At 40.4% G+C, this 27788-nt stretch overlaps 3 protein-coding genes across 9 annotated transcripts in view; all 3 read right to left on the minus strand.

The window, feature by feature from the left end:
• Positions 1-5088, minus strand: part of gab2 (GRB2-associated binding protein 2) — a 34452-nt gene extending 29364 nt beyond the window's left edge. For both annotated transcript variants that reach the window (XM_069716305.1, XM_069716303.1), the window contains exon 1: positions 4727-5088. In XM_069716305.1, the coding sequence (XP_069572406.1) occupies positions 4727-4798 (72 nt within the window). In that variant the 5' untranslated portion in view covers positions 4799-5088. The remainder of the gene's footprint in view (positions 1-4726) is intronic.
• Positions 5089-5743: 655 nt separating this feature from the next.
• Positions 5744-10822, minus strand: nars2 (asparaginyl-tRNA synthetase 2, mitochondrial). The gene is given in 15 exon segments (XM_069716308.1): positions 5744-5985; positions 6167-6193; positions 6847-6944; positions 7078-7215; positions 7305-7371; positions 7474-7511; positions 7642-7740; positions 8204-8336; positions 8455-8549; positions 8718-8798; positions 8890-9030; positions 9116-9236; positions 9370-9479; positions 10499-10707; positions 10710-10822. Coding segments are annotated over 15 exon segments (1548 nt in total). The 5' UTR covers positions 10756-10822; the 3' UTR covers positions 5744-5840.
• Positions 10823-23191: 12369 nt separating this feature from the next.
• Positions 23192-27788, minus strand: part of tenm4 (teneurin transmembrane protein 4) — a 139166-nt gene continuing 134569 nt past the window's right edge. For all 6 annotated transcript variants that reach the window (XM_069716343.1, XM_069716342.1, XM_069716340.1 and 3 more), the window contains one exon: positions 23192-26166. In XM_069716343.1, the coding sequence (XP_069572444.1) occupies positions 25408-26166 (759 nt within the window). In that variant the 3' untranslated portion in view covers positions 23192-25407. The remainder of the gene's footprint in view (positions 26167-27788) is intronic.

Raw genomic sequence — 27788 nt, forward strand, 5'->3', positions numbered from 1 at the left:
TAAATAATTAAGAAAAAAAATTGCAATACACATAAAACTATATATGACCGTTACAAACAGCTAGTTATTTTCTTATCTGAACTGAATAATTACAAATAATTTAGTCCTCAATCCAACAATGAGCTTACAAATTTTACCAACATAAATACATTTTCCTTTTTAGTGTGTGTATATATATATATATATATATATAGCTGTTTGGCATATAATATATGCATATAATCAGTCAGATTTTTTTTTTTAGCTGTATCAAGATTAATTTACCAAAAACTAAAATCCCTCAAACAGTCCGCTGCCTAACAAGTATCCCTTTAAGACCCAAATAAGTGATGGAGCTAATAAAAAGTGCTTCCACACAAAAACATCAGCGGAGTTGCCACCAAGAAACAATCCCCCACCTGAGGTTCCGCTTGCAGAGGCGTGTTTATTTCCGACGTACGAATAGTCACATTCTCCCTCCAAGAAAAGCAATTCTCACTTAACCTCTTATGTTGGTATTGATATTCAGCTCAGACTTATTATCATTAATCAAAACTTTTTGCTTATAACGTTTACATTTTTATATCATTCCAAGTTGTATGTTTTTGGAATTTAATGCCGCTGAGCAAGAGGGCAAAAGGCATTTCTACTGACTCGCATAACAACTTCAAAGCCTATTTGCTTCAGCAGGCCAATCTAATAACAGTCATATGACATGCAAGCTGCAGCTAGTAGCATGATTCCTGTATACGTGGGAAAAAACAGAAGCCATTCTGCTACAATGGCACAATCAAATGATACTATACTTGAGATGTCAAACTCTTGACAAAGTAGGACACAGCCACACTTGGGTTGACATGGAACAAACCAATTTACAGTATATTTAATTAGTGGTCATTTTATGCTGTGGTTGTCAGAGCACTGTCAAAACAGAGCTTGAATGCACAATAAACTATTATAATTACTGAACTGCATTGTTTCTGTATCAGCATAGGGGCCAAAAGTAAAAGCCGATTAATCAAAGAAGTGGTTTAGGTCACGTGTTTATGTGTTTGAATTCTAAACATAATTTTAAGAACCATCACCCGTGTGTTAGTGTGCTTACTGAGAGTTCAGCAAATAAGCCAAACCATTCTCACTGCTGGTCCAAATCACAAGAAAAAACAAAAATCAACGGGATCTAATTTCCTTCAGAACGGCACTATTTTAAGCTCCACTGATAAAGTCATGAGAGATGGAAATGCATTTATATATAATATATATATATATATATACTCAAAGACCAATGTGATTTCTGTCCCTGTCATGGGACCTCTGCCACAACACTTCCTGGAGGTACCATCCAGAGGAAGTCTGGCATGTGCTATTGGTTAAAGAATTACATTTTGGATCAAAAACACAAAGGCCAAACCAAAAGGCTTCATGGCAAAGGGCAACGTACGATGACAAAAGTTCATAAAAGGCAAACAAGATTTTTCAAATGGGAGGTAAGTGTGAGAGAAATATGTATTTTGGGTTGGTCAAGCAAAAGTAAAAAAAAAACTATGATTTTGTGACATAAATGTGACTTCCATGTATTAAGTTATTGTGAATGCCAACTAAGACTGCTAATATACACAAGATAAATCCAGGAATAATGATTTGATCTGATTAAAGGGGATGTTTTTCCTCAATAAGGCACTTTTCTGGCAAAATTTACTTTCAAATAATAAACAATTAGTCAACAATCAAAATGGTTATAGGTGGCAACCTTACGTCAATCACAAAGATCCCTTGAAGTGAACATATTTAACGACAGTAAACTAATCCGATTTTGATACCTCAGTCACATAAAGCCACCCCAGTTTTGCAGTTTATGGGGAAAGGCCCGCAGATGAAATGGAACAAGGAAAATGTCTGTGTGAGCGCTGGGTGTCTGTCAAAGCAGGAACTGGGAGGCGTTCGGAGTTGACCTCTGAGGGCAAGGACTTCCCAAAGCCCCTCTGCAAAACAACAGCAGACCCGGCAGCTGACAGTGGGACACAGGCTGCTGCAGCTCTGCTATGCCTGCCTTTAAAAATTCTTTGCCCCCCCTCCACCACCACCTCTCTTCCTCTCTCCTCCCGTGTGCCATCCACAAGGGCAGGACGGTAAAGCCCTTTGAAACTGTAAGCAGGAGACAGAAGAAGCAGCAGATACCACCTCGCAGATATGATCTGTCTGGAATGTGGCAATGCTTTACTGTATTTGAACAGACACGTTTGTGATGTCAAATACAACAGCGGACAGACGGGAGGGTTTGGCTAACAACAGCTTGATCCCGACCTGAGAACAGGAATTAAATTGTTTACAGTACGGCACATGCGTGATTCACACTGAGCATATGAAGTTCAAATCACTCATGCATGATTCATTTAGATGACTTATAATTCTGCATATGTCAACACAGACAGTCTTCCTCTATTTGGGAAGAAATGGGTGACGAAGAGGTTAGAGGAGCTTTTCTGTTCTAAGGAAGAAAAACTATTGTCAACAATTGTATTTTTACTGGCAGCACGTTAATTTAATAGGAGAGAGGTTGTTTGCGAAGCAGCAGCAACAACTAAAAGATTGTTTGGGGGTTAACATTAGTAGACAAGATGAAGTGTGTTGTCTGATCACTGCCTGATGAGTAGAATGACCTCAACTGAAGTATGCAAGAGAAACTGGGTAAGTGCTGGATTCGTCAGTTGTTTTCATGTTCCTTCTGCTTATTCTGGACATTGTTCAAAAAAAGCATCCAGGCCCCGCCCACTAAAGTCTTAAAACACTGCCCACCTCTGGAAACTCAATCAGCCCCCGAGAAGAGATAAACTCCAACCGAGTGATTCATTTAGCATTCAGACCATGACTGTTTTCCTCGTATTGTGGCGATGCTGTGCGTGTGAAAATGTGCTACACATGTCTGTAGTGCTGCTGTCCCATGTTTCGGGGTGGGCCAGGGGGAGGAACGACGAGAGACACACACACACACACACGGAAACTATATATTTCTCACGGTTGGAGCTGTTGAGAGTTCATTAAATATGTAAACAATTAGAAAACATTCAACCTGGACTAGTCATGCTTGTTACTGTGTACAAACATGTTGTGTCCTGTCTTTCACCAACAATAGCATCCAGGCTTTAAGTGTATTTTGCTTTGCATACGATTTGCATGTCAGACCTGCAGTGGTATGACCAGTTTTTACTCTTTTCCTACCCTGTACTGCATTCTGCACTCCGCTGAACATGCATGGCTGTGTGCCATTGTCAGATACCATCTGTGGAAAGTACTGGAAGAATACAATGACCAATCATTTCACCAACTAACAACTGATTAACAAACGCAGGCCTCATTTGGTTGAGGGAGGATTTGTCATAGAAAGGGATTGTATATTAACAGGGAAGATGTTGTTAAGGATTAAAATACATTTTCATTGTTGCAAATAATCACCTATAAGTGGCCCAGCTGTAAGCTGGTGTAGCATTTGAAACAAAACATTCCTCACACCTCCTTAAGTCATTCCAGCATAATTGGCCGATCAAACTCGGCACCATGTTCCCAAACACAACAAACACCTTCAGACTGGAATGTCTGATAGCGTAAGAAGGTAGTATCTGGAAATATTCCCCTTCATTAACTTAACTATGTCAGATGACAGCAATACTGATAAATAAATGGCCCCGATTGTCCAAACCCAATAAGTAGAAGGAATTTCAGATGGACAGATTATTGCATTCACAAGTCAGCCTGTTCTGGAAACTCTATCTCATGACATGATGTTTTCTGTCTGAAAGAGGGAGTGTGTGTCATTGTTTACAGGTTATCTCTCAGGGTGAGAAGCAGGGCAAGAGGGGTGAGAGGCTGGTCCCTGCTCTCTTGCCTGCAGGCCATTATATTGGCTCGATCCTGCGTTGTGAGTTTATTTTTTTCCTTGTTGTTTATACTGTACAGGACTATAACCAAGCAGGTTTTTCCCTCCGTACTACGGCAGCTGCTGTTCCAAACTGTCCATGGTGGTCTCTGTGTAAACATTAGCTAGCTTTAAGTGGGAAACAATGAGGAAAAGACAGGACAGGGGGTTTGAACACATTCAAGGATGGATTTCCAGATGAAACAGAGATGACATCATGGCAAAGTCAGCTAGCAGGAACATGGGGAGGCCTGGTAATGCAACACCATACATAAACAGCGGACAGCTGTATTTATAGGAGATTGTCTCATGGTTCTATCTGCATCAGTAAATCTTATAATCTGATTTGTAGCCAGCACCGTGCAAGAGATCTAGCAGCTTTGGCTTACAGAGCCTTATCAAGGCACTGTGCCGTTATCACCACTGTTGTTATTAGTCAACTTGGCTAAAATGAAAACCAGTCTCATCAATGCTTGATTAGACATTACCTCATAATGCTTGGATAAAGTGTATTTGGGAGCGCAAATTATAGACAGCTGTCGGGTGTTACCCAGGCTTACCTCCATGTTATCATAGGACCCAACAATGGTTGGCCTTCCACGTAAAAATGCAAACAATACATTTTTAGATTCTTGTGGGCTGTATTTCTTAGTGTGGGACATTCAAGTGAAAGGACAGGTCTCGATGGAAGATGCACCTGCTACTGCCGAACTTCAAATATCGGAGTTTGACACCACTTATCCGGGATGCAGATGAGCACCAAACACACGGGGTCAATTTGACACTCAAACTTCTAAACACAGACAAACTAAACGGAAGTGTATTTTCACTCACATATCTCCTCAGCTTCTTCTCCGGGGGTGATTTTCTCAGCCAGCCTTGGAAGATGATTTCTCCGCCGCTCATGTTTGTCAGTGTCAGCTGCTTCTTCTTGCTCTACAACTGCCGTCTGTCAACTAGTACATGACGTCTCTTGAGGGCTCGCCTGTTCAAAGTGCTGTCGGCGTTTGGCTCTCGCTGGTGCAGTCTGCTTCCCCCATTTGAAGAGAAATCAAAGTAGTGCTGATCGGAGATGTAGCCAGTCGCTCCTGGTGGTACTGCGCGAAACAACCGGCGTGCAAAGCACTGCAATTCTCGGCGCTCGGGAAATTACGCACGGCCGGCTGACGAGGAGCCGCGGGGAAACTCTACTGATGCAGGGTGAGGAAGTATCACAGGGTTTCTGCAGTTTGTTTTCCCAACTCATACCACGCCCACCGAGCAAAGAGAGGGATGGGCTGCGGTGGGATGAACAGGATGGGAAATCTGCTCGCCACAGCTCCGAGATCCCAGAACAAGTTTTCATAAAACCTATTTTATCCGTGCTGCTTGATATGTTCCCAAAATACAAACGTTTTATTTCAAATATTCAGCCACATTTGATTTGGAATGATTCAATCAAACGTGCTTTAGTATGCCTCGCCACATTCATGTATAGTATATATATATATATATCCAAGAAGGACATTTCTTTTTTGTGTTTTGTAAAAAAGATAACTTTAATATCTTTAACTGAGAACAAATTTCGCATTTTGTCATAGGCTGAAATGTGAAAGGGCACCATCTTGTGGAGCATCAGCACCATAATTGTTCTTACAACTAATATTGTTTTGAATTATGGAAGTAGAATGATATGATGTGACTGAAAAGTGTTTAAAATAACAGTGAATGACAAAGATTCCTTATCGTATATTGTTTTCAGATACAATTTTAAATCCAGTTGTCATTGTTGTCTTATTACAGGTGCAGGTACATTTAAAAAAACAAAAACAAATACTGATATTTAAACACCAAGAAACTGAGAAAAATGTACACAATGCTGAATATTCATTTAATGTTTGTCAAGCAGCAAATAAAAAAACAAAAATAACCAACTTCACAAACTTATTTAATACACTCAAACAGTCTTTTATAAAAGACAAGAATGTGAAAATCTGGGGAAAGGAATAACATCTTTGATATTGTCAACGCCGAGAATACACTGCAAATATCGCTCAAATCCCAGTCCGAAGCCCCCATGAGGGACGGAGCCAAAACGCCTCAAATCCAGATACCTGCAAACACACACACACAAAAAATCATAAGTCAAGTCAACTGTATTTGTATAACACATTTCATACAGCAGGCGTAGACTCAATGTGCTGCAAACACATTGAATGATGAGAACTCCGTTGGTCTTTGCAGTCATTTCTTATAAAATATTGCTAATAAACACGTGTTTTTGCTTTTCCTTACCAGCTGTAGGTGTCTTCTAATCCAACCCTGGAAAAGAATATAACAATGGATGTCAGTGTGAAAAAAAAAAAAAAAAAAGCAACCCAAGATCTACAATAAATTATTTCTGGCATCATTTTCATTTTTCATCAATGCAACATGTGTGTGCTCATAACAAAACTAACTTGCACTGCAGTTTTTTTGCTTTAGATAGTGGAGGTTTACACACTCAGAAGAGGTTTTGAAGATCTGGTGGAGCAACACACAGATGTGAGTATTGTTTCTTGTCCACAGCAACGTAAAACAGCCAGAAAAATGCGCCGTTACTTCCAATTTACTTTACACAACATATTCACCATGTAACTTCAGTCTGGTAACAGTATAGTTTTTCTGCCGCCGAGGTGATTCTGGGTTTGTAGAGCTGACGTTATTAAATTGGTTGTCCTCTATGGTGGTGGGAATACAGAAATGATGTCCGAGCTGTTGTGGAAGACGCATATAGAAACCCATTTGTTTTAATCAGCCTCTGCAAGACTTGGAAAAATGCAGCTGCTGGCCCTGAGTGACCCTACTGGGATTATTCTTGATCCCAGTAGACGAAGATACTGAAAAATTGAAAGCCACTGAACGCATATTGACAACTATAGTCAAAATGTATTACCGCCAGCCTTCCAATACCCCCCTGGAGTATGCATTCTTACTCTTCCAGCCGAGCCCTCAGTAGATCCAGCCTCTCCTCTCTGAGTGAGCCCCCACAGAGCTCTCCAACTCCTGGCACAAGGAGGTCCACTGCAGCTGCCTGGACGCAAACGACACTCAAGAGTGAGCACAGACATGCAAATCTCTACAGTAACTCAACTGACATTAGAAGGAAGGAAACGAGTCTTAATTATTGATTCACTCCGCATGTTAACAGTGTAACTAGGTCTTACTGTGTGTGCAGGATGGTCCTGGTTGTCCCTTGCATAAAAAGGCTTCAGATCGTAAGGGTAATCAGTGACAAACACTGGAATGTTGCCGCAATGTTTCACCAGGTACTTCTCATGTTCTGTCTTAAGGTCACAACCCCACTGTGGGGAAGAAGAGTCAAGGTCAATGTGGAGGTCCGTGCCAGCTGCAAATATACAGTCAAGGACAAAATCAAACCAATGCCACTTACATCTGCTGGGAAGGCAAATTTCTCAGAGCTGCGGTTTAGGATGTCGACAGCCTCAGTGTAGGTGATCCTTAAAGTAGACAGGATCAGACATTAAAGGCCTTCAAAGTTTGACTTTATTCTTGATCTGATTTATGTTCTAATGCAGAGTTTAGAAAAGTAAAAGACTTACACAGGGAACCTCTTCTTCAGCATGCCATCTACAGTGTTCTGAGGTTATACGAGGGCAAGGGGGAACAATGTGAGCCGAGACAATAATGAAGTCAAATGCATTCATGGCTGCTTGGTATAAGGACCTAGGTTACGTGCCCAAGGTAAATATGTGTCCTTCAGGACTCACCCTGTATCCAGGAGTCACATGCTTGTGAAACAAATCCACATCCTCCACACAGTGAGCCAAGACATGCTCTGTGGCAGATCTGAACATGTCCTCCATGACCTACACAGAAGGCCAAGTTTAATAATTAAAGCTCTCAAGGCAAGGGCCAGTTTAAAAAGTCACATAAAGTAAGTGTAAAAAGCGAACCTTACTACACAGAGATTATATTATGACATTTGTTCTCTTCATCCACATGGCTCATATTTAGAGAATTAGCAAGTATGTGATGATGACTGCTTTGATTAATGAAACTTTCAAAACAACTTTACTGCTATTTAGTTTTCCCCCAAACATCAAAGCAACTTTGTGAGAGGAGAAAATAATAAAAAATAAAAAACCTCCGTTCATTCGGCACAGCCATAGGAGTTACATTTCGGCATGCCAAAATGTATAAAAATCTATAGCATGTACAGATATGTGTTGAGTGAAAATCTGTTAACAGGCTTTATGACATGTTGACCAATGTTCTACTTGATTGATATCATAGAGCAATGTTGTATTTGAGGACAAGGGCACAGTGTACCTTGGTGAGATCCTCTACGGACTGCGTGAAAGAGATCTCGGCCTCCACCATGTAAAACTCCGCCAGGTGACGTCTGCTTTGGGAGTTCTCGGCACGAAAAGTCGGCCCAAATGTGTAGACTCTAGAAAAAGCCCTGCACGAGTACGAGTGACAAAGCATAATTAGAAACACACTTCAATGTATGTGCACAAATATACGTACATACAAGCAAGATATGTGAATTGTTCAAATGTGCACGATAGATATCTCACCCTGACGTCACTTCCAAATGAAGCTGTCCAGACACAGTCAGGAAGGCTGGTACAGAGAAAAAGTTCTCCTCTTCTACACTGGCTGCGCCTGATGGCTGTGGAAAAAAAACAAAACCCAGAGGTTTGAAGTTTTCATGAATCCTTCAGAGCTTTGGTTAACCAGAGGTGACACCACATGAACATGTTGGATCCGCATAAAGGTCACATACTGTTATATTTATGACACAGGACCTGAAATTTTGGAAGTTATTTGTGACACTCACCTCAACCTGAAAAAGCTCCCCGGCACCTTCACAATCATTTGAGGTGATGACTGGAGTGTGAATCTGTACAAAGCCATTGTCCTAAAAGAAAAGAAAAACTGTCAGATAATAATAATAATTTAAAAAAACTGACGGTGAATTCTGTTCAAATCTGTTCCTCTGATGTTCTCACCTTGAAATATGAATGAATTGCTGTAGTGGCCTCACTTCGTATCCTCAACAGGGAGCTAAAGGCATTTGTTCTACACCGGAGATGAGGAAACTGTCGAATATACTCAAGGCCGTGTCTCTCTTTGATTTTAAAAGGAAAATCCTGAAAGAAGAGGACCAATGTTAAAACATCCTACAGCAGAAATGTGGTATAATTTGAAGCTGACACGTGGAGTGTTTGTTCTTACCACAGGGTTACACTCTCCAACTACATGGATTTGATCAGCCTCCAGTTCAACCGACTGGTTTTTATGTGGACTTTTCTTAAGTACTCCAGTAATTTCAACGGAACTGCCAAATGCGAGCAACCTTAATTTTTAAAAGGGGGAAAAAAAAAAGAAAATAGGGGAAGATAAGTCGGAGTATTTCAAGTGCATGCAGCCTTCATATCAAAAACTGTGTGGCAGGGGATTAATGCAGAGAATAAAACTGAAGTGCTCACGGATCATTCAGCTCTGCACCAGCGACAACTTGCAACGGCAGCGAGGAGCTTCCATCGTTAACGTGGAGAAAGACGTTGGCCTTCTGAGATCTAACGGAGCGAACCCATCCCTATAAACCAGAAACAAATCAAAACGCACACAGATGTCCCACTTTGGTTTGCATGTCCAGGAATGTTGGGAATTGAAGAATTTCACTCCTCATTCTTTCTCAATAAAATGTCAGTTATTTGGAAAGCAGCGTGAAAGTGGGGCTGGATTTCAAGAAGAATATGTGGATTCTTGTTGAACAAATTCACCTTTAAAGTAGCTTTAACTTAAGTAAATGTACTCAAATCTAAATATATATATATAAAATACTTTATTGAAGTAAAAGTCCTGCACTCAAAACCTCACTGAATTAAAAGTATGAACGTATTATCAGCAACATGTACCTAAAGTATCAAAAGTAAAAGTACACACAGCATTAATCTGCATTTTACTATCAAAGGCACCTTTGGTTATACTAGTTGGTTCATCTTCTATTTCTAGTGTCGCTATCCCATGAGAAGAAAATATCTCTGATAGGCAACAAGCTCATAAAATGAATCTTTATTCACTTGTGTGGTGATGAATTTTCCAAACGATCCAAGTTTATTTTTAAATCGTTTATTTGGCTTGAGAAGAAGAATATTTCAACACATTTCATCATTCAGTTTATAAGAAACATTCAAATGCAAAAAAATAAAAAAAATCACAAAAATCACAAAAAATTGGACATCTGTGGTTTTCACTGGACGGAAAAAAAAAAATAAATTCAAATTGCATTCTGATAAGTAACTAAAGCTTTACAGATAAATGTAGTGGAGAAAACAAATGACAAACTAATCCTCTGAGATTTAGTGGAGTGGAAGTCGAAAGTTTCACAAAAACGAAACACTGCGCAGTTTGCGCGCAGTTAGTCCACGTACCCATTCAGACACCAGACAAACACGCTTGGTGAGTCCAGTAACTTGTGATCATTTATTCTAATTGAGAACAACTAGAGATACAAAAAAAAAAACTTGTGGTTGTTGGTTTGAATCAAGATCTCAAATGAAACCCATTATGGGCCCAAATACCAGAATTGATCAAGCGATAAAGAGGCGTTACCTGGATTTTGACGTTTTGTCCCAACTCGGCGCCCGACAGCGCTTCAGATACTCGGAGTTTCGTCGGTGTCTTCTTACAATAACACCGACTACTTTGCAGTATTCCCCGAGAAACGAAGCCGGCCGATGCTGCAGAGAGCGTTTTAGCTGCAGCCTGAAACATCGCGCCAAAAGCCGCCCGACCCCGAGACAACAAGACGCTGAAAGCACAACGTGCTGCTGTGACGACCTGAAGACACAAGCGGCAATATATTGCATAGGTTTTTCAAACGCACCGTAATCTGCTTTGACTTGACTTTCAGCTTTCACGTTGTGTCTGCTGTTCCGACAGGAACGCTTCCTTGTTGAGGTTCTTCCTCATTCGTCCAACTCAAGTCACGTGGATTAAGACAAACCAATCGGATTCTAGTTTCCTGCAGCAGTTATTTTTATGCTCTGGGAACTGTAGTTTTCTTTATTTTATTATTTTTTAATCGGAAGTGTCTGTTTGTCATGAGACAGTTTCATAGTTTTTGCACTTTTGAAGATATTTTGAGAATATTTTATATTAGGCCAGTATAGGCCACAGAAATATAAAAATGAAATATGATTGCCAAGGGAATCTGATGATCATCAGATGTGATTTACTTAGGCTAGTTAGAACCCATTTTCTATATATTTCATGGATAAAACAAAACAAAAATATAAGCATTTACTATTTTAACCTCTGTGGTTGCATCAGCAGTGAAGGAGGACATTTACGATCAGGCTGATTGTTGGTAAAAAACAAGTAAATAAATAAATGTGACAAATTTCCTAAAACCTCTCATTGACCTTCAACAGGTCATCAACCCGGCTCATTTCTACAAGTCAAAACAAAAACATATCTCCAACAGTGAAGCGCAACACGTATGGTGTGATTCAGTTGTGTAATGAAGCAAGCAGAGCAGCTATCACAGCCACACGGAAATCCTATTTAATCCTGCATGATGCATCTGCAGTCAGCTTGGGGTTCATTTGTGCGTAAACCTCGTTAATTCAATACCCAAAACGACACCGAGTCTCTTCCCGCCATTTGCTGCTGGAGTAAATCAGATCATGCCAGCAATATAATAAAATGCCATCGACAATTATTCACCTGCTCTTGCCTGTCAGCCCTGGAGCCCCGGGCCTGGGCCTGCCAGCAAACACAGACCCGCATGTCTCCACCTCCGGCTGCTCATGACACAACATCATTAAACCCAGTATGATGCATTTGAAACGTCAGCGGGGTCATTGATATTAATTATCTCCGGCATGGATGGAGCAATTATGCACGTGGTCTCATCTTAAAGGTTGTGTATTTTTGTATCTTCAGCTTATGCGTCTTTCTTTTAAATCAGACCTCCCCTGAAGCCACCATTGAAACCCGTACTCTGTCTTTGTATGGAAAAAAAACACACAAAAAAACGCTCGACAACCTAAACTAAATAAACAAAAATATCCTCTAGAAAATTGCTACACATTATCTGTAGGCCATGCTTCTTCAGTATCATTATATGCAATATGTTTTTATAACACAGGGTAGTGCTGTAGCTCTATGAGATTTTCCACTCCCTTCCCAGATCCCCACATGCGGTGGATATATTCATTTACCCCCGGGTTGCCTCCAGTATATTATCAATTTGCAGCTCCAAGGTTTACTGAAATGAAAACAAGCTGGCATTATGTTTATATGCAGCTCTATCAAGCATAATGTGAGGGACCCTCTGGCTTTTGTTGACAGCAGATAGTCCAAGCGTAACAGTCAGTTCAAGTAACATCAAAAAAATGTTTTCTACGCATCAGCAAATTTGGGATACCCACAGTGTTTAACTTATTTAGTAATTTTCCTTTCTTTGCAGGCCTGGAAAATTTTACTCTGTTGCAACTTAACACGTGGGAGAGAAGTTTGATCGCATGACTTGTGTACTTTCACAGACTCACATTCCTCCCACAGAAACCACAAGGAAATGTTCACATGGAACAAGGTGAAAAAGTAGAGCTGTGCTGCCTATTAAACTGTTGCACAAGTAATAAAAACACCTCCAGGTAAAATGTGATCCTATTTCTCCCCATAACAATAAATCAAGGAGAGAAGTCAAATGGTGCTCCCTTATGGGAGATACATAGCTGCTTGATCTTGGAGCCTCCACAGGTAGAGGAGTTGTTTGGCAGTGGCCTGACAACCTTATTTGGGCTTAACAACTTGTTAAAATCAATACACGATTAGTCAGCAAAACAAAGGATTTTGCTGTAAAAGCTTGGATCTCAGGAGGATCAGTGAACTTAGAGGGCAAGTGCATCCTCTGCTCTCAACAGGCCTGCTTGTCTAACGACTGCAGCACTCGATCGACAGCATTCCCTGCCCCTTCCACGAGCCTTCATCAGCTCCTCCAAATATTCTGCATTCTCAAATAGAAGAGGGCATTGATTTTATGTAACATGGCTCGTTAAGTGCTGATTAGACCATTATAGTGATGTGATTTCAGGGAATGGGGTTTGGTGACAGGCAGCCAAACACAAATCAGAAGGAACTAACAACCCTCACTAAAAGAGATTTGGGCTGCTGCTCTGCTTCACCTCTGACTCTCCAGTTATACTGTGTTTGTGCAGGTTTATATCTAATGGACCAGTTTCAAAAGGATCAAGGTGAGAGAAAATATCCATTAAAAACAGTGCAAGACATTCATTCTTTGGAAATGAGTGTTCAGCTACCGCAGAGAAATCCATTTCACATTTTTGAATCAAGAGGTTTTGTGCAAATTTTGGAATTCATATTTGATTAATCCTACGATCAACAGAAAATTGCCAACAATTTTGATTATTTATTAAGTAAAAACTCCAAACACTTGCTGTCTCTTAAAATATGAAGATTTTTTTTTCCCCCCGTTCTGTATAGTGAACTGAATATAATTTATTTGGATTCTTTTTTTTTTTTTTTTAAATCACAGTGGGATCTGGAACATTTTAGCCATCTTGGAGGCTCGGTTGATCAGTAAAAGAATTAGGAGATTAATCTACGATGACAAAAGAAAACATTAGTAGCAGCCTAATTTGGCCAGTGAGCATGTGTCTAAAAGCCAAGTACAGAGAATTCTGCAAATAAAATGGAAAATTAGGACTGCTTGACTTCAGGTTTGACTTTTCTTCTCTCAGACAGACAAGAATAAATTAAACACATTTAAGACACATAGCTGACATTGCACCCTTGGAAGTTGTCCTCCTGCAGTGCAGCTAAAGAGCATATTCATCCTTTTTTATTTACTTTCATTGTTTTATTCTGTGTACTGAGAGTTTAAGGTTTGCTCTTCAGTGTTTGTTTTTTTTCTTTTCATGAGCCACGTCAAAGAAAATGTAATTGCGCATCACCTTGTGTGCTTACTGCTGTATAAAGTTGTCTGCAAATTTATCTCAAAAAACTTGCTCTTTTGAAAATGCTGCTGCTAATTCTGCCTCAAATTTGACAAGCTCCTACGGAACCGGGTATTGGATCTTGGCTCTAAACTAGAGTCTCCGTATAATTCACTCTCTGGTTGAAGGTTGGTCCAGAAGAGTAATACAGTTACATCTCTAATAACACTATTGTTGTCATCCTGTGAGTCACATTATTGTGCAATTTACTGCAATGCTTTTCCATGAGATATCGTTGCACTGTCTGAATCATCATAATCACCGACCAACATTCACATACTGTGTGCTTATTTTTGGAAGCAACAACTCTGCACTACTGTGAGTGGCGACAACTGCGTAGTAGGTCAGCATATGTTATGATTTCACTAAACATAACTTCAGATCCAAATTGTGTCAGATTTAGGATATTTTTTTTTTACATGCACTTAAATTTTGCACGGGAACAAAATTCCCCTGGTGTGAAGAGGAGACAGCAGGAGAGACACGAGCGCCGTACTATTAGGAGCATTTAAATATTACAGTTCTGGTGTTTAAAAAAAAATGTCTCAACAGTAAACCGTTGAAACCCTTCTTTCATTGGAAGCAGTCAAAGACACGACTCTCCTGAGATGGCTAAGAATAGATAATGAAAAATGGGAAAGCAAAGAAGTAATATCAGATTATTGCACCATATCACAGTGTTATTCTGTTCAACACACAGTCCACAGTCAAATGAAACAACTCATTCTCACTTTAGTTCTTACCTCACTTGTCAGTGTCGGCTTTAGGGTGATACAGTGCGAGCTCTGCTTCATTTCCCCAGGTTCTTTAATTTAACATCCCATTAGGATGGAGCTGCCTTATCCTCATTTACTGGGTAATTTGCAAAAATTTTCCGAAATGTTAACTCTTAATTACAATGCAGGAATTCTAGATTTATGCAGTCATACCAGATAAAACCCGACTTTATTTTCTTACCTTGTTGGGAGTACAGTATGAGAACACCTTTCTAGGGATACTTGTATAGCACATACGGCATTTGTTGCCGATTTTTCTGACATTGTAATGAAATATCAAAACTGTGCAAACTCTGAGTAGAAAACACTTTAAGCCTGAGACATTTTATTTTTTGCCTTTGTCAGCCCGGGTATTTACAGGCACTGAGATGATTTAGTTTTTCACCCCCCACCCCTCACCCCTCACCCCTCCTTGATCAAAATTTCATCATGTCTCATATTTTCCTAACATTGCTGCAAACATTTCTGAAATTACAGAATTTACCTCATCTGTATACTGTGCATAGTTACTATCCTTCCACAAAAGTCTGTCATTTCTATACATCTACAGGTGTAGTGATACCGGAGCAGACCAGGATGACGCTCGGCCACTTTTTTATTCCCAAGTGATGAAATAAATTTTCATCACTTGAAAAAAAAATCGAATCAATTCTAAAGAGTATGCCATGCAAGAAGGTCAATAAATAAAACATTTAAAATGGAAATGTCCTGTTGACATTTAAATTACATTGACGGATTACCGAAGTCAACTCGAAGCCTCGCTATCGTTGGCTCTGCTAACGCCACTACATTACAAATGGACACAAACTCAGACACTTCTTGTATCCATTTCAAATTAAAAGCCCTTATGTTTCAGTACACAGAAATAGTTTAAGGCTTTTATTGTGAAACATTTGCAAGAAACCTGCTGAGACTGAAATTGGACAATCACACTATTGATGGGTAATCCAAAGCAACTGGTGAAAATATCGTTAACATATTGTTGACTTTGTTCAATTAAAGCACAGCAATGGAAATATACATTATTGACCATTTTATGTAAACTTGTCATCATATGAACAGTTGTTTCACAACCTCAGAAACCGCAACAACCTGACCATGCCTGCGCACTAAACTTCTTTCTCCCCCTCTGCCGCTCTCCACTGTGGTTTGTCTGCTTATCTTTTGTAGCAAACTTCATTTTTAAAACTATTAGAAAGACGTTCACTGTGGAGGCCTACATTTATTTATCAGAGGAAAAACCTTTGCCATGTTAGTGAGCCCATTGACCTTTCTGTTACTGTCACAGCAAACACTGCCTACTGTAATGCAACATTTCATAATCAATACAGCTGTTTGAAATGTATAACTATCTGATAAACTGTTTTGCCAGATCTTCCTCTCCACCGAAAGCTTCTTGTTCAGCCAGTACTTTGTTTTCAAGCGCAAACCACTTGTCCTATTTCGAGAATACAGAGCCCCTTTTCATTCCCAGGGTGTCAAGTAATGACATTTTGTCATAGCCGTTGGTGTCAGAGAGATTAGTACAAGATGCCTTTTGGCATCTGAAACATCCACACAAGGTCCTTTATGTGATGAGCTGGGTCGGAGAGCGTCATGGGACAAAGTGCAAAGAGTGGTTGGATGGAGCAAACCCAGGAGTTTGACTCCGTAGACAGGTGTTCAAGTACACGAGTCCAAAATAAAACGGTGGATTTCTCTGCAATGTTACTTCTGTAATTTAACCCAAACCATAATCTTTTCCTAATCGTACCCACATTAACCTTAGTGCCTAAACATAAAACACCTTGATAAAACTGCAGTATTTGATTCCCTGAATGAGAACTGGCTCAAATATCAGTAAAATGATCAACAATAACAGCAAACTACAGATGAGCAGACAGAGCCGTTCTTGTCAGTTTGTCTGGCAGCATTCCTCCACAGCCTTATCATAAATGTCTCCTTCACAAGCCAATATATTTCATTTACCTCCCCCGTTGAAGCACAAAGGGTCAGACGATAAGTGAATGATAACTGGTTTCATTCCCGCGAGCAAAACATTTAGCGTTTTCTATTAAAAATAACATATTAGCCTTTACACACAATGTAATTTGAATTGAGTGGGTCCAGTCTGGACATCGAGTCTTCTGTAGGCAAGAATTTCTGAGACATGTACATTTAATCACAGAGGTCAGAGTGCTATAGTAAATGGTGTGATAGCCCTGGGGCACTTCAATGTTTTTGTCAAGGGTAGTTTGAAAATTCAGATAATGTTGTACGGTGTTACAACACTTCTGCTAACACTGGAAGACATTCATCTGTCCTTGTTGTGTCCTACTGCCCTGTTCTGGAGATCCGAGTTTATACATTTTATTATCAAGGAGCAGTCTCATCTTTCGATTCCTCACAAGGGCAATAATCCCTTTTAGTTTGTTAGCTACACCGCAAGTCCAATCATAAATCTATGACTAATTACTTTAGGCTATCCGGACACAGCAGCTCCCGTCTAATTAGCCAAACTATGAATGGTAATGTGTGAAGTTTCCATGTGGGCATTTAAGTCACACTCATTGCATCGAACTGAAGATGTGGGTATTCAACCAAAAGTATTTTTCAGTGCATTTATGAAAACAATGGCCTGTGCCCATATGTTGTTAATTATACAGCAGTTAGGATCTGCTTGAGCAATCCATCAAAATTAAGGGTCCTTCTTTTCACATCTACATTAAAAAGGTAGGGTGTACTTTTGGGAAAAGAATGACATAAGGTTAAACTAAAATAAACCCAGAGGGAAGATGAGACAAAAAAACAAAACTACTTTCTCTTGTACCTGACACGGTCCTCCATCTGCATCTGATTTATTCAAGCAGTCAAATTTCATTCAAGCACCTTTTGTTGTCGAGTAACATAAATACTGAAATATTTATTCTATTATAAAACAAAGTGTTCTCTCTGAGTTGGCACTGAAGCTACACTGCACCTGAAACATGATCAAGATGAAATGAGCTGGTGTGTTCAGCATTGTTTCCTGGATGATCTCTTTTCAGCGCAAATTAAACCTTTAAAAAGCAACTTTCTGTTAATGTATTTATAGATTTTACAATATATGTGCCCATCAAATTGTTTATCAATGGAAAGATGAACCAGCAGTGGTTGCAGTCTGCACTTGCACCGCCCTCCTCCTACAGGTTTTGTTTATTATGTAGATTGGATTACCTACCTGAAGTGACCCAGCAAAAGCTATTTTTAGCTTTTTGAGGACCTGGACACACGAAACAGGAGGAGTTTGAAGCAAATTTCAAGCTTTATTCACATAGTACTGCAGGGTTCAGGCAAAAACTGGGCAACTGGCAGAATTCATACAAGAGAAATCAAAAGCTGGAAAGCAATGAGCTCATAAGGAAGACTGAAGAGGCAGCAAAAAATACGTAGGGTGCTGACGGGCTAATGAAACACAGGTGAGCAGCTCAAGAGCTGGCGGGAACAGCAAGTAAAAAAAATAGACATAAGAGGTGAGTGATTTCAAAGTAAAACAGGAAACCCAAAAAAACTAAAAGCAGTTTTCAAAGCTGCTTTTTAATTTGCCAAAACCAATGACTCTAACTCATGTTAATATGGATTGATGGTAGATCAAATTCAGTGGAATTGTAGAGCCTCCAGGAAAAACAAATAAACTGGTGTTTTTCGTGTTTGCAGGTGTAGCAGTCACAGTGAGGAGAGCACTGACAGGCGAGGAAAAGTAAAGCTCCCCAATTTTTGCTCTGGGATTTTTTTTTGCCAATAAACAATGAATTTTCACACAGAATAACACGTTTATAAAAATCCACATAAGGAGGGATCATAGAAATATGAGTCATCCAATAAAAGGATTTGTGTGTGTGTGTGTGTGTGTGTGTGTGTGTGTGTGTGTGTGTGTGTGTGTGTGTGTGTGTGTGTGTGTGTGTGTGTGTGTGTGTGTGTGTCTTTGTCCTCATGTTTTGCTGGCATTGAAAATTGTTCAAAACGATCTTTCAAATTGAAAGTGACGATGAAACTCTGAGGTTTTCCTCATTTTTCCTTGACAGCAATAGTCATTGTGTTTCTGTGCTTCGCCTGCAATATGGTTGTGTGTGTCCAGCTGTGTCCAGCTGTGGAAGAGAGGGGTTGAACACATACAAAACTCGCACCTGTGATGGCCACAAACTGATCTAGCACTAAGCATCCTCAACTCTACACCTTTTTCTTGGCAGACTTTTTGACTCGTCTCAGCAGGGAAAGCACCGGTGGAATTAATGATGGAGGTTCCAGGAAGCCATTTCACCCAGCATGCACCAAAGCAGTACCTTCCTAAGTGGGATGCAGCCATCATTATTAGGCCACACCTTTGCCTCCCCTACTGTGACAAGTCAAAATTTAAGCCCTGAAAATGATCTATTCCTCTACCAAAGATTTTTAACTGGTCGGTGTAATTGTGGCCCAAAAATCTTAAATCATCTCAGCAGAACAGCACAGGAAGCTCATTCTAATTGAGAAGATAGCTTCCAAAGTCTAACCTTTTGACCTGAAAGAAAGAAAGAAAGCTGACTAATTTGAAGTGTACACAACCTTTTTACTTTATATATTTTTAATGTGGTCGTGCTGCTAAATGTTTGGCAGCAGCTCAAACCTATTAAAAATACATACGCCTCGTTTCAGCCCTGACAACAGAGTATCTCCACTGAGAATTAACCTTACGTTACCTTGACTGTTCTGTCTTTGCCTTGGTCTATAATCAACATGCTCTAAGTTTCATCACACTTTTAAGTGATGGAGAGAGGTGGTTCTGCAGACATTAAGCATAACATGAAGAGTGTAGAAATACAATTTTTTATCCTAAATTTCAGAAAATAATTTCAAAAACATATTTCTAATGCCTTTGCTTTTCACCTCTGCTGTCACGCTAAAGGATGAAGACAGAAATCAATTACACCTATTTTTCATGGACATGAAGTGCTGCCTAAGCTATCCTGAAACATTAAGCATTTGTTAACCTTTCAGTCAACCCAAATGCTTCCAGACACCTGGTAGGGATGCACGTGGCTCCTTTGCTACGGACAGATTTGACCTCAGGCACAATTAGCCTAATAAAAGCATTGGATATGCTGTCAATAAGATTTGCATAATGTGCAAAGGCAGTTTAATTCCTGAATGCAAGCAGTGTCCCAGTGACTTAAACATGCTGCAGTGACATTTCTCTGGGTCCTTTTTCACACCTGTCAGGGGAAATGTGATGGGAGACGGCAGCTGCAGCTGCGGTGTCTGCCTCCACTGAGTCCACCAAGTCCACCAAGACAGGGCTGCAGTCCAGTACACATGAACCAATCACACACACACACACACACACACACACACACACACACACACACACACACACACACACACACACACACACACACACACACACACACACACACACACACACACACACACACACACACACACACACACACACACACACACAAAAGAATTTCATCATGTGCTGAAAGGATTCATTTCATACATTGTCAATTCTGACATAATCCACAGAGAACAAAAGAAGAAAAACTGAGTTGCACAAACTCAGGTAACTAACAAGAAAAAAAACAAAAAACAAAGACACACACTTGGGTTACATTAGTTGACATTTCAGAAAATGTCACATAAAAAACGTGTTTCAAAGACATGCAATTCATTTTTTTTTTTTAATGAGAGGTTCTTTTGTTCAGTTAAGGTTTACAGTTGCACTGCCTCCAGGAAGAAACCCTGTCGTTTCTTACTGGATTCATGAGGCCAGCTTTGATATAGCTCCTCTTCAGACTATTTATAATCTCAGTGAAGATGACTTAAACACTGAAAGCCATGTAATGAGTCAGTTATACTTGCACAGAGGTCAAAATTGTCAAGTTATGTTGCCCTACAAATGGGGCAGTACAATCTCTCTCACAGGGCTCTCAAGTCTCCTTTTTTTGGAAAACAATGCCTCTCGAATTACAAGCATGCAGCATTGTACTGTTTAAGGTGCTAGTTCTGCACATTTTTCATTTTCCCTTTGCTCGTCGGTTTGAGAGACAACACTGAACTTTGTGTGACCCATAGAAATATGACACTTTGAAAGCCATCATCGCAGTTTCATTTCCAAAACATAGACTTTCCTGAAAGCTTCTGTTTCTGCTCTGTTTTGTCATCATGGTGGGCATCCAAATGAGACCTAAACCTTGAGCAAAATTCAGCCTCACTTTTGTATGGCCAGTTGGTTCACCATTCCCTGCCCCATTAGTTTTTATGAGTGGTCCACCATTTGCATAACTTGCAGATGGGGGAATGTAGACCTGAATGAGTAAAGACTGAATCTGAGGCAGCTCTATCCATTCAGGCATATGGTGTTGTAAGGTTACACAGCAGACGTGGCCCATCACACCAACCACTTATTTTACAGATGTTGGAAAAATTTGAGGAAGTGCAGCTAGTCATGGCAAAATGGAGCTGTTTGTCAACTACAGTGCTGATCACCGGGAAAATAAGTGCAGCTGGCTGTCATGTAATTACAGTTCCTGAGATTGACAGACTGAGGAAAACAAGAGACAGCAGGTGTTTCATTTTAGCAGTTACTTTCGGACGATACTCAGAATTCATTGAGGGAATGGATGGTTGAGCCCCAGCAGGAATCACCCTTTTGCTGATTTTAACAGTAAATACCTTTGCCAGTGTTTATCCAACACCTGGGCTCAAAGTGGTAAAATGATCAGTGAGTGGAAACAGATGAAGTGTGAAAGCACTGTGGAGATATATCTTGAAATCAGACTCAGCAAAGGTAATGAGAAATAGTTCATGCATGAGTTTTAGAGAAAAGTTTTGCCTTCCATTACTGACTGTAGTAGTAAAATCAGGCCAAAAGAAGAATTCTCTTCTTCCTTCTCAAACATATCTGGAGGGTGTTCGTCACATTTCAATGTGATGGTAGTTTTTAACTGAACATGGGATCAATTTCATAGTGTGGCCGCGTCTACCTGAAATAGTGAAGCTGTCAATCTCTAGAAACCAGTTCCTGCAGACTCAACCGTGTGAAAAAGAAGCAAAGACAAACAAGCACAAGAGCAACTGGACAACAACAAGAGGTAAAAAATTAATTGTCTTTCATTTTGTCTGATTAGCGAGATTCTCACAACCCTGCAGCACAAATGACAGCAGCAAATTTGTGATATTTTTTTTACAAATTGTTCATTAGGTTGTTCATTAGCACCAGTGACACTTTTATCCCCACTGTCAGCCACTCAGTGATCAGTCATCAATTTGTTCTCAAGGCAAAAAAGACAAATATTGCAGTAATATATATGCTGATATATATTTCTTTAACAGTGAATAATTAAAATGCAAACATTTAGCTTTATGAGTCATATTAATGGCTGTTGATGCTCCATCCTTCCAACAATGCCAAATTCGCACTCTTAATTAGACATGAGTCCATAATTGTGGCAGCCTGCTCTCCTGGTTGAGGTAAGGTTTTGCTATCATGATTTTACAATAGGACTACAGTCCTGCAGGATACAGGACACTTTGCTTCTCTCCAGCAGCACAACTCTTCTTGCGCCGGCTCCCTGTTAGCAGGACTTTGTGTTCTCTGTAGAGAAATCTTCTTTACCGCAGGCATGTGGGCCTCAAGGCTCAGGATGTTTCAAGGAAAATGAAAAACCACAGATTTGAAATTTCCTTCGGTGCAGTCAAACTAGCTGACGCAAACACAGGACTGTGATCGTTTCCTGTGATGCCTGTTCTTCACGCAGAGAGATCAGCGGTTTCCTTGGCTCACATTAATGCAAAGTGGAGAAGAACAAATGAGGGAGTTCTGTCTGCTTCGCTAAAACAGGCCATCATGCTTTCTTCTGGGCACACAGCTCAGCTCTGCCTGCAGTGAGTGTAAATGTTCCAAGCTCCCTTGCCGCCACCACATACTGGCAGCTACCTCCTGAGCCATCCCGCCTGCTAACAGGATTAGACCCTGTGCTCCACTTGTTTCAACAAAGTTATCAAGTTTAAAAACAGTCTCATGGTGGCTTTTGGAACATCAAAGGTTTGTTCCTCAACTTTGACAGGTTAATTAATAGTCAGGTTGTGCACATCATCCTCTGACACTTTCCTGTCTTATGGCAGGTGAATATATTCACTGTTAAGAATTTTTTTTAAATAAACTATAATTTATGTAGTGGTGATTTTGCCACATGTTCTCACCATGTGAGAATTTAATAGCTGAGGTGTAAACAGGTTGTGGAGCATTTTTAATGAAATAACGACACCTTGCACCAGGTGTCGTTATTTAGTTTACATTACATTACATTATCATATTCTATGAAATGACTCATTATGAAATGGACTGCATTGTAGGGGGAGAATTAATGTATGCAAGATATCAAAATCTTCACGGTCAAGGGGGCTAAGCAAATGACCTTAAGAAAGCCTATTGTATATTCTTTGCATCTCAAGTTTCGGTTCGAGATGTTTTCTGTAACACAAAATACAAAACAAAACACAAAAAATAAACACAAAATATTCCCTTTATTTTTTTCTACCTTAAGACTACACAGGGTCACCAATGTAGCTCTAAGAGGTATCTACATTTGCATTTTATATACAGCTTACTTTGATGTCTTTCTATTTACACAGTCAAAGAGAAGCGCTAAAAACACAGTGTTGAGAACAAACCCAAACTCAAAATGAGTCCAAAACTTTAGAAAAAGATACAGTCTTATGACGCAACAATTCTCAGTGCAATATTCCACAATGCAAATATCCTTCATTCATATTATGTAGAACATACATATTTTTTTGGAAACAAGATGCCACTGAATCAACCAACATCAGAAAAATAATAACCATGTACTGTTTGCTTCATCATTTGTACAGATTGAGAAACTCAATTATGTTCCCGCCACCCCAACACACACAAACAAGTTCAATATGTTGGATGGAAAAAATGATAAAGTCAAGAGTGTGCAGTGGCCTGGCATCTTTCAAAAAGAAGTCAAATCAATGTCACAATTTCTAAAATAGTCTCGATTCCTCTTGAGTTTTTACATCATGACATTTTCGAATGAGCAGTGGTAAATTGTCCTTTGCGGTATCCACTGAGAGGGACACGGATACATGGGAGCTAGAAAGTGTCCATGTGGGTTATTTTCCAAGGTTGCCGTGTATGGACAACCTTTAGTCTGTAAACGGAACTAGAACACCTGCAGGTCTAATGCATTTCAGCCAGCTATGGGACCAAGTGGCGCCCTATTCTGGAGAATGAAAGCACTTTCAATGCTGACCTGCGGGCAGCCCTTAGGGCAAAGGCAATTTGTGTCTTTCATCTTACCCGCAACACAATGTAAAGCCTATCTATCACAGCAGCCAATATGTTAATGTAGTATGTATCACTGATGAGACTGGTTTCTTTGACTCTCTTTGTATTCTCACTTTTTAAAAATATTTTCATCCCAAGCTATATTTGATTGGACATTGTGGTGAGGAATACTGACATAAGCCCACAGATAAACAAAGACTGCCTTTTATAGTCAATTGAGATCAGTAAAATGCAGTCCGTCTAATGAAAAACACAGTTCTTGATTTAACTAAACCACCTTTCATAGTTTATTCCATGTGTTCAAACACCCTTAAGTATTGTTCAAGTACAACAATTAACAATAAAAGGGACAATAGTTCACATTTTTTTAAATTCACATTTGTTATACTGTTAATCCATATAGCTATATATAAAACAAAACTAAAATAGAATTCAAAACCATTCCTGTAAAATACCTTTTGATGTTTAATACAGACATTAACTCCACAGTATTTTCTTACAGGGTTGGCTCTTCACTATTTTCATAATCGAGTTGTTTGACCACAGTCAAATAAAAAGGAGCAGAAAACAATTTATTCTAGTTCCTTCCCTGGAAAAAAAAAAAAAAAAAAAAATCCAGTTAAAAAAATAAAATACACACTTAATAAAAAGAAAAAAAAAAGTGACTTCATATTCGTTTGTTGGCTTCACCATAAAATTTAAGCTTAATTAAGCAGTTCTGCTAATTTTGTAGTTTATAAAAAAGGCCAACATGCACAGTCAGGGTGCACTGAAGCCTTCCAAGCTAAGACCACAAATGAGTATCAAGCCCCCTCTTAAAAAAAATTACAGGACATCACACAAATGAAGGTGCTTTGACAAGTTCAGCTGGGGTTTTGATGAAGGGCTCTACCGCCAACAGAAATCTCTCATTATTTATGGATGACTGGGGCTATGAGGGTTTCAAGTATAAAAAAGAAGTGATTAAAAGAGAAGGAATCTCCTTGGCTGAGGCGCAGAAAAGGCAGAATGGAGCAAGCTTGTGAATAACAATCTGCAAGTCTGGCAGCAGAGTGAGCCAGTGAACATAATGCATTACCAATACTCCTCTTGGATTCCTTTGAACAGAACCACCAACAGGGATGAGGAAATGGAGTCACAAAATGAGTCAAAGACATTGCAAATTTTCATCCTCTAGCAGCCGCACTTGGAGGGCAAAGACTGTTAAAGAATCTTCAAATGGAGAAGGGCACTCTTCTATTAATACAGTGCAACTGATTGCAACCATTTTGTTTTCTTTTTTACAGTATATTAAAAACCAAGTTGGGCACAGTCAAAGAAAAAAATGTGGTCATGTACACAACTGTCTTTGGCAAGAAGTCCAATGTCCAAAATCTGAGTCTGTCACTCGAGAGCCTCGTGTTCATGTCACCTTCGGCCCATTTCACTCTGTCTCATGAAATGAATGTTGTTGACACTGTCTGCCAGCTCCGGGTATTGGTCGACTGAAACCACGTAGAATCCGTCGTAGCCTTGCACCTTCCCTGAGCCGAGGAGCTGCTGCTTCTCTCCCTCAGTCCAGGTTCGCGAGCCCTCCTCTCCGTCCCTCAGTCTCTGGCGCTCCCGGGCCCAAGCCTGGGTGACAGCTCTCTGCCGAGCCAGCTCCAACACTCGGGCTTTCTCCTCATCCACACTGCTGCCATAACGCGTATTCAGACACAGCGCGCCATATTGTAGCTGGATGTCGGTAATGCGCCTAGTCCTGCCATTGAGAACGGTGTTGACCTGAGACACCGTCACGTTGACGCCATTCTCCAGCGTGCGTCGGCCAACCGTCATTCCAATGAGGGCTAGGTCTCCCTCCACCGAGCCCAGTTTGACAAAGTAGTGGGTATCCATTCCCGTAATAGTGAAGTGGAGGTTTTCGAGATAGAACGCGTCGTTCAGAACTGCAGCCATGCGACGCCCGTCCTCGTTGGCTAGGCTGATGATGTCGGTACTGATGCGACCATCTCTGATAGCAAATTTCACCCCCTTCCCGAAGATGGAGCCACCAGAGGCAAAGATCTTTTTGGCCTCGGTCTGCGGACATCCGGCACTTTTGGCCCTGTAGATCTGGCCAAAACGCTCCAGCTTCACAAAGGCCTTCAGCTGCCTCTGAACTTCACACTGAACACCCAGCAAAGACTGGAAAACAAAAACAATACTGTTTGGTCACACAGTCCTCGTAGCAGCTACATTCTTCATTTCTGTTTGTTTTCTGAGCAAGACATTTATTGAAACAATATCATCCTATATTGCTTGTTTGAAGCAGTTCTTATTCTTAACTTCAATATTTGCCAAAAATTTACTTCTGATTGCTTCTTTATTTGTACTCTCTATACGTATCCTACTCTGCATGGGGACTGAGCAGCACTGTCTGCTTCCAAATGTTTCCTTTTCAAAACATTGGTGCTGTTTCATTAACACTTCAAACATTTCAAACTCAGTGCTACGACTACAGAGTATGAGCTATTCTTTTTCTGCTAACATGTATGTATGGCTGAATGAGAATAAAAATGAGACTAAAAACTGAAAACACAATCTGGGTATTCTATACAATAAATAAATATAGACCAAACATATCTGGTCTTGAAGATACACAATACATTGAAAGGTGGTACAGAAAATATACATATCCCATTTTAAGCAAATATCTTCATTACGTTACTTAAATTAATGATGATATTGCTTCTATTTTTAATGGCATGCCACCAATCCATGGTACTTTGCAGCTGGGAATGTATTACACGTCGTCAAGGTAGGGGCAGAGTTGTTTGTCAACAAATGCAAATGTCTCTGATCATTTGTGACAGGCATGATATTTGGAAAAAGGGTGAAATTGCTATTTTCTGACAGCCATGCTGTGCCGAAAATGAAACAGGGGTCTGTGGGGAACTAGTGTATATGTCGCTTTCCCTAAGGGGTCAAAGCTTTGTAGAGATACCACTCTCCCTTTGGCCAAAATAAATACTTTGTCCTAATACTACTTGACAAAAGATATTCCTCAGGAAGAAAGAAAGATATTAAAATGAGGAATACGATATGAAATGGAAGCAGGCCCACACTTAATGAGACAGTTGCCTGAACGCATCTGAGTAGCAACAAAAAGGCTCTCAACACTGCGCCTTCTTACTATTGCCCAAGATAAGAGGCTGGGAGCATCCTGAGGAGTTTTTGTCAACCAGTCGCAGCCAAAGTCTTCTTCACAGTTTACAATTCGGTCTCTGAGCCGGAGTTGGAAGGCGGCCACTGGCTGGGGGGTTGGGTGGGGCTGCGGAGCATGTCTACCTGCTCTCTGACGTGACACCGCGAAAAGATCCTGCACGAAGCGGAAACGTATGAGGGGGAGGGGTCGGCTGTGCTGTTGGGCCCCTGGGGAGCCGTGGCCTGGGGGGACACTTCACACCATGCCACTCTGTGTTTGTTTACCATGCCAGTGTGTGACACGGTCAGCTATCCCAGGGGCGGTGGGGGCGACACGGGGCAATGTCCTCCACTTTACTGAAACAGCCTCTCGGGACAGTCCCAGTGAGGCATCAGTCACATAGCATGGGGTGCAATAGGCCTCCAGCACAACCCAGAATGAGAGATCAAGCTTGTGCAGCGCAAACCTCATCTGTCTGGCCACTCACGGCATTTTTCAATCCGTGTGTGGATTCAGCAGGGTGGCAAAACAAGGGGCTTAAATGGAGAGAGATAGAAACGCAGGCGTACTTTTCTCCCAAATAATAATGAATAAAAGCCATTTGTACAGGATATACTACATG

Source organism: Brachyistius frenatus, unplaced genomic scaffold (genome assembly GCF_029030835.1).
Source record: "Brachyistius frenatus isolate BFR_SWC_R1_liver_20210118 unplaced genomic scaffold, ASM2903083v1 Contig_155, whole genome shotgun sequence".
Lineage (NCBI taxonomy): Eukaryota > Metazoa > Chordata > Actinopteri > Embiotocidae > Brachyistius > Brachyistius frenatus.